Raw genomic sequence first — 7,404 nt, forward strand, 5'->3', positions numbered from 1 at the left:
CCTTTGCATGGCTGATAAAGTCACAAACACCCAAAACTCTCATTCTCTTATCTCAAAATGCTCATATCTCATGCATGGGTTGATTCACACGTCCAAGTCTCGATTTTTATGACACTATACCACTAAAGACACTCAAAGGAGCCGATCATAGTCTCTGGAGCTCAATATCTCATAAAGCATCCAACTTTGGGACCACAACCCTAAAATGATCTAACATGATGCACAAAACAAAAGAGTGAGAAAGCTTTGAGCTTTATACCTCAAAATGAAGCTCAACCCTCAGATAAGCTCAGATCCAAAGCCTAGAATCACACTCCTTCTTCACTCCAAAGAAATGCGAGATCACTCAATAGCTCACAAATGGACACGCAAGTTTAATGGACAAGTATTTAGGGTTGAGAGGGTTGATTGTCTGAGGATGATGCCCAGGAATGAGGCCATCATATCCTTTATATAGGGACACACCCCAAATTAGGGTTTTCACTCTGGGCCTAGTACCCCCAACGTACCCTCTGGTATGCGATACGCCCAACGTACCCTCTGGTACACCCAGCGTACTAGGTGGCTTCCGCATCAAAAACACGCATATGAGTACAATGAGTGTATACGTACGCCGCGCGTACTCATTTACCACCTTTTTTCTCAATAAGGGCTAAACTTGGCAATTTACCAAAAGAACAAGGGCTTATAAGGTATAACCGATCTTGGGATGTTACACACCTATAGTTCCATTACTGACTTTAAGTATCCATTCTACAAAGTCAGATGTGAAGAATTGAGTACCAGGATTAGCAGGTGCATTCATCAACCACATATTCTTGGTTAACCTATAAACCTGAAAGGATTTCCACAGATAGCAATGAGGTAGTGTCGAAGACATAATGGCTTCACGAGTACTTTTTGACTTGACAGGTAAGGTTTGTCTAAAGTCTCCTCCAAGAATAATAGAAACACCGGCAAAATGGTTTCTGATCGCAGTCAAGAATGTCACGAAGTGAACGGTCAACACATTCAAAGCAACATCGATCACTCATAGTTGCTTCGTCCCAAATAATTAGTGAGGTATGTTTTAGAAATTCTGCAAATGACATCTTCTTTTTAATGTCGCATGATTTTTTATCAGATAAGTCAATAGGTATTTTGAACCTTGAATGTGATGTCATGCCGCATGGAAGCAGAAGTGAGGCTATTCCAGAAGCGGCTACAACAAGAACCACTTTCCCAAGTGATCTAAAATATGAGATTATAATAGTCCATAAGAAGGTTTTCCCAGTACCTCTATTGCCATAAACAAAAAGGAGAGAGTGTTTTTTCATTTCATTTGATGTAACAACTGCTTATTAGATAGCCATCTACTGTCTGTTAAAATAGGAGAGCATTTGGAGATGTTTGCTATGCAAATCTTCTTTGTCATACATGATTTCCTCTAGTTTGAGATAGTTAGTTAAGACATTTACGGAAGAATTGGATGGAGTAGATAACTTGAAATCAGCCAATGATCTACTTGGGGTACTTGAACGGAGCATGTTCTCTAAATCCTATAGCAGTTGTTGAATTATATCAGAATGTACGTCAAAGGAACTACCTGGAAATTCCAGATGTAGTTTATATACATAATCATCCACCATTTTGGCGTATGCAAATTCCCATAGTGAGAATGGACTGCTGACTTCACAAAAGAGCAGCAGATGACAGAAAAGGGACTGTAGCTGAGGGGAAATCACCCAAGTTGATGCTTCGTTAAAGGCAGCCATCCATTCAATGTCATCTCTTATTAAACCAAGAGCGTTACATGCATCACGAAAAGCTACATATAACTGGCCTGACACAGTCCGAACATCTTTATATGATATACATTATTTTGGTGACACAACAACATCTATAGATAAAAGAGTTTGCCAGAAGATGGATGTACAAAAAGCAATATGCCAATTGCTTTTGAAGATTCATAAACCCTTTGTGACTATTCTTTAGAATCAGAATCCCATTTATAATGTTTTGGATAGTCCATGTAAGTTAGATTATGTCCTATAGGGTCATGTGCATTGCTATCGAACCATCCCAAAGTGGTGTTCTTCCAAGGGATAGATTACTAAGCACACGATGAATAGGCATGTCAGCTCTAAAGATAACATTTTGCATATATGGTAAATACACAGGCAGTATCATAACAGGTGGATGTACGATATGAATATCAAAATTCAGAATCCTCCATGCAGCTTCATGAGGAAAAACATATCATCCATCAACGAAAGCATTAACCTCATTCACCGACTTAATGTTATGAATGGAACTCGTTTCAGCAGCTGCCTCATTTCTTTGAACTTGTGAGTCTGATGCGTTCAACACCTTTTGATATGTATTTGAAAAGATACTTGACCATCATGTTCCAACCACAATACTCGACGTTTATATGTGCTCTGAAACGGGAAGATAACCTTTTGTTGTAGGTTCCTACATAACCATTGTCAACGATAATCCCGTTTGGCATCATGTGACGTGAGCTACTGTTTGTTTTGTAACATGTGTATCCATTTTTATCAAAGAAAGTGATCTTCTGAAATGGCTTTCGGATGTTCTTGCTGCATTTATCGTTCTTCATACATGATGCAGACTTATTTAACAATCCACAAGGACCGTGAAGCATGCAGCTGGTAATTCTATCATACAGTGGTCTTTCTAAAACAGGATCAGGCAACTCTGCAGTCATATACTTATCAATGTCAGCTGGTTCTTTTATCATGTCTGCAGATGATGTCCATAACAATGTATGACAGTGTGGAAGGCCTTTTTTTGGATCTCTATTGTGTATAAATCTAGACAATATGTGGATTGGATGTGTGAGATTATGTAAACAACTATAAGGGAGAAAATGAAACCATAAGGGTAAGCATGTAGAAAACCATAAAGCACAGAAGATGTACTTATGTCTGATCATGTCACCAAAGGTCTTATCTTCTTTCAAAAACTTGATAAACGCATCAACTTTAATTTGGAAAACACATGAAATTATATCAGTTCTACTGTGAACATCGTGTTGCTGGTGAAGGTCCATAAAATGTTGAATCTCCGACCACTTTATGTTACATGTGAAAGTTATGAAAAAATGTGGATTCCCATATACTCTACATATAGCAAGTACATCTTGGTAGTGTTTGTACATGTAACAGGGACCACCAACGAATGTTGCAGGTGAATAAACACGTTTACCTATCACTTTATTGTCTCTATCACCTTTGGAAAGTGCATCATAAAGATCACTAACATAATTTGACCGCAATTTCTCTTGGTGATGTAGTATGTAGTCCAATCGGTCTGCCTCCACGCAGGTGTATGCATCCACCAAATATTTCTAAAAAAGGTGTCCTGATTCTAAAACATGTGAACATATATGTTGGCACAGATGTATCTGGTAATTGTAATACATGCTAACAGTGAGCTTTTTTTTTGTAGAGGCACCAGTTTTGTTTTGGACATTTAAACGTGGTGACCAACTGTCTTCTCCATATGATAACAACAAAGGGTATTGTAGAGGCATATAACAGGGATGCAATTTACTAACACGTTGGGCATTACCACATTACCACCTTTTGATTGGATGACAATATCATATCTTCCATAATTACTTTCATCACCAATAACTATACACCTTAGGCTACCTGGAACTGGAACACTATATCTACGATTAGGAATGTTACTATGAAAACAGACAAAGTAAGATTGTAATCCTATTTCATTAGCAATTTGTTTGGATGTTTTGAAGTTACGTATGTACTCATTTCGAGCTGTCAAAAATCGTATAAGAACCTAAGCCGTTTCAGTGTCTATGTTTAAGCCTATTGGAAAGTTCATTGTTAGTGTCGTAAGTATATAACTGCAAAAATATAGGCCCATTGTCATCTTCAGGACAAAGAGAGCCGATAGAGTGGTAAATCTGACCAGAGACCTTAAAAACATATGGGCCAAGACCATCATTGACTGCGTCATCAACATCAGTCCCAAAAGAAGTCATAGAAAACATATTGTTGTATGCCCTGATATCGGCCATGAAACGATTGTGTAAATATAAAGACCGAATTTCAGGAGGGGGGAAGGGTAAGGTAGGATAACAATGCCAAACATATAGCACATCACTGGGTGTATGTTGGTTGATGAGCACTTGAGGCAGCCATATTTCTTTCGGAAAACCAAAAAAACACACCACAAAATTGACAAACATGGTCACAATCCCCGATGTCGTAGATAAGAGGGATAGGAAGAACCTAGAATCCCTGCATCCTAGGAGAGCTGCGAACAAAGCCAGCGGCAGATGAAGACGAAGAAAACGCAGTAGAAGGCAGCTTGCGTTTAGGTAATTTAGGCATTTAGACGTGAAGAGAAAAACATAAAGAAAAATATGAAAGGGACCAACAATCAAACACAAGAAAAGAAACGAAAAGGGCAACAAATGGTTTATCGGTTACCTGTAAAGAGAGACGACGATCCGGAGAAGAGGAAAACAGACAGGAATTGTAAAAGTCAGTCGGTGGAGAAAAGGTGATATGGAAAAATATAAGAAGCAAGAAAACGAACACGTAGATAGCAGGGTCAGAGGTTAAGACAGATGGAATCCACTATCAGGGTTCACTATAAACAAACAAATTAGTGAATAAATAAATTCAGAAACTGTACAAAACAGAATTAAAAAAAATTGCACCCTAACAGGTTTAGAATTAGTATATTATATAACGACAGGTCTACCTTTTTTGTATATTTTATACTAGGTTATAACCCGTGCGCACCACGGGTTAGATATTAAAATGTATTGTTTTAATAAAATTGTAAGTTATATATTTAAAATTGATATTTGATAATAAAATCTTTACTAATTAAAGTGTATATGTTTTGCAGTAATATGATAATGACATAACTATTGGTTGAAATTACGAACCTTTAGTTGTTTGAATATGAAATTGGTATTTTGTATTTGTAGATATGCAAAAAGGTTATAATTTTATAAAATGAAATATAATTTTAACTAAAGCAAATACTAAAATTTATATAAATAATAAAATTATAAAAACTTTTTTACAAATTTCTAAAAACTTCTTTATACACAACATTGGATGTTTTATTTGTTAGTCTACAATATTTATCTAAAATCAACAATTTTAAACCATGTCTACTTTGAACTCAAGATAAAGCAACATACAATTGACCATGTGTAAAAACAGAATCCTTGATAAACAAACCAACATTTGATAAAGACTGTCCTTGGCTCTTATTAGTTGTCAATGTGAAACACACAGCCAATGGAAATTGTCTTCTTTAGAATTTGAACAAGATCTTGTCTTTAGAAGGAGTTAAAGACATTCTTGGAATAAAAGTTTGGTTTCCAATATTACTTCCAGTTAAGATAACTGCCTCAATAACATGTTTTCCCAAAGATATAACCTGTAGTCTAGTCCCATTATACAAGCCACTTTTCGGATCAATGTTTCTCAATAACATAACTAGAACACCGACTATTAAAATGAGCTTATGGTTTGGCAGATCTAAGACTTTAAGATCATTTAAAACATCAGGTGATTATAAATTTGTATCAAACTGGTCATGAAGAAACTCAGATTGGCATAGGCTATATGAACTTAAGTATTATGTTGGTTCTCCTGGAAACAATGACAACAAACGATTGTTTATTTCTTAGACAACTTCATTCTTGGGAGCAAGTATTGCTCTTTCTTGAAAATAACCAGCAATGTTGAAGTTTTCCAGTATAGAAGGATATACAAAACTAATTAATGAACCTATAGGATCATGTGGATTAGTAATGACAATATCTTCTGGAATATCAACAATTGCTTCACCGTCATTCGGACCACCAAGATTACCTTCTCCTATGTCTAAAAGCCAAGTTGAAAAATACCTTATTTGTTTAATAGTAGATGGATCGCTTCCAACTGTTAACCTCATGTTTTTTGTTAATTTATGAACTTTGCATTGTTTCCATAAATATGAAGAACTTAAAGAAGCATTAACAATGTTTTGTCTACTGCTACCTGGAACAACAGGTAGAATTTGTCTGAAATCACCTCCAAAGACAATCACTTTCCCTCCGAATGGAATATTTGAATTTGTAGGATTGACACACTTTAATATATCATTCAGAGTTCGATCTAAAGCTTCGAATGCATGCTTGTGTACCATGTGTGCTTCATTCTTTGGATTTATTCTACAAAAAGAATCCTCGGTAAGCTTTATGGGAATTATAAACCGAGAGTGTGTTGTCCTGCCTCCAGTCAATAATACTGAAGCTATCCCACTTGAAGCAACATTTAAAAAAATCTCACCTTGAGCTCTAATTGCTGCAGAAATTGTCTTCCAAAGAAATGTCTTACCAGTTCCACCATAACCATAAACAAAGAATACACCTCCCTGATTATATTTAACTGCATCCATGATATCAAGAAAAATGTCCCGTTGCTAGTTTGTTAATGCAACAAACAACTGATCAGACTCGTTCTTTAAATTTGGTATGTCATAATCTAGCTCCTCAGTAATAAGACAATTGTTTGAAGATGAAACAGAATCAACATCTAGGTAAGGCATCTTTCCAAATTTTTTAAGTCTGGAATTGTTACAGAGTAAAATTTGTTCTATCTCAAACAAAGTCAAGTTTTTAAGTTGATATTCGTTTAGTGATAAACCTATACGGAAAATAATGGGAAAATGACATATATGCCCAATAAACTTTCTAGGGTTTACCCATTTAGCCACTTAACTTATTTTGTGGCTTTCTAAGGGAAAAAATTACACTTTGTCGGGTCGATTAGGTCCTTTTGGGCAAAATGAAGGGGTCATCCGGTTACCCCTTTGCCACATTAGATATTTGTTGACCAATTATTTCTTATCCCAGTACTATTCATCTTCTTCCCCATCTGATATCCCTCAATCATGTTACCTGATACACATTAGTAAACATCAAAATCATGTCGTCATGTTCTGATTATGCCGATAATTATGTGAGGTTAACAAAGTACACACCCAATAACATTTCTCCCAAAATCGTTGTCGCTAATTTCTACTTTCTTGTTACTAGGACCTTAGCTTTTAAACCATTAGCTCCTTACTTACCTGATTCTTCCTCTTATTATCGTCATTGGTGCTACAATAGTGAAAGAAGGGATCGAAGATTGGCAAAGACAACAACAGGTATGTCCATAAGTTTGAAATTTAGATATTTCATGATTGAATGGTAGATCTTATAGGAAGTTAAAGCTTATTTAATTTCGAAATTTCTAATCTATTTTCAGGATCATGAGGTAAATAATCGAAAAAGTTAAAGTTCATCATAGTGGTGGAGTTTTCGAATCGAGCCAATGGAAGAAACTAAGAATAGAGATATAGTGAAAGTAGAAAAAGACG

General features: G+C 35.9%; 1 protein-coding gene across 1 annotated transcript; it reads right to left on the reverse strand.

Annotated features, from left to right (window-relative positions):
* Nucleotides 1-5,682: 5,682 nt before the first annotated feature.
* On the reverse strand, nucleotides 5,683-6,438 carry LOC145067043 (uncharacterized). Its single transcript, XM_079014264.1, has one exon. The coding sequence runs from the start codon at nucleotides 6,436-6,438 to the stop codon at nucleotides 5,683-5,685; it is 756 nt and encodes a 251-aa protein (XP_078870390.1).
* Between the last annotated feature and the right edge of the window lie 966 nt (nucleotides 6,439-7,404).

The sequence above is a fragment of the Lactuca serriola genome, chromosome 8, assembly GCF_051521515.1.
Source record: "Lactuca serriola cultivar US96UC23 chromosome 8, Lser_US96UC23_V15, whole genome shotgun sequence".
NCBI lineage: Eukaryota > Viridiplantae > Streptophyta > Magnoliopsida > Asterales > Asteraceae > Lactuca > Lactuca serriola.

What these genes read in the sequence shown, in the direction of transcription:
- LOC145067043 (XM_079014264.1), bottom strand. Translation starts at nt 6,438, where the DNA reads ATGGATGCAGTTAAATATAATCAGGGAGGTGTATTCTTTGTTTATGGT.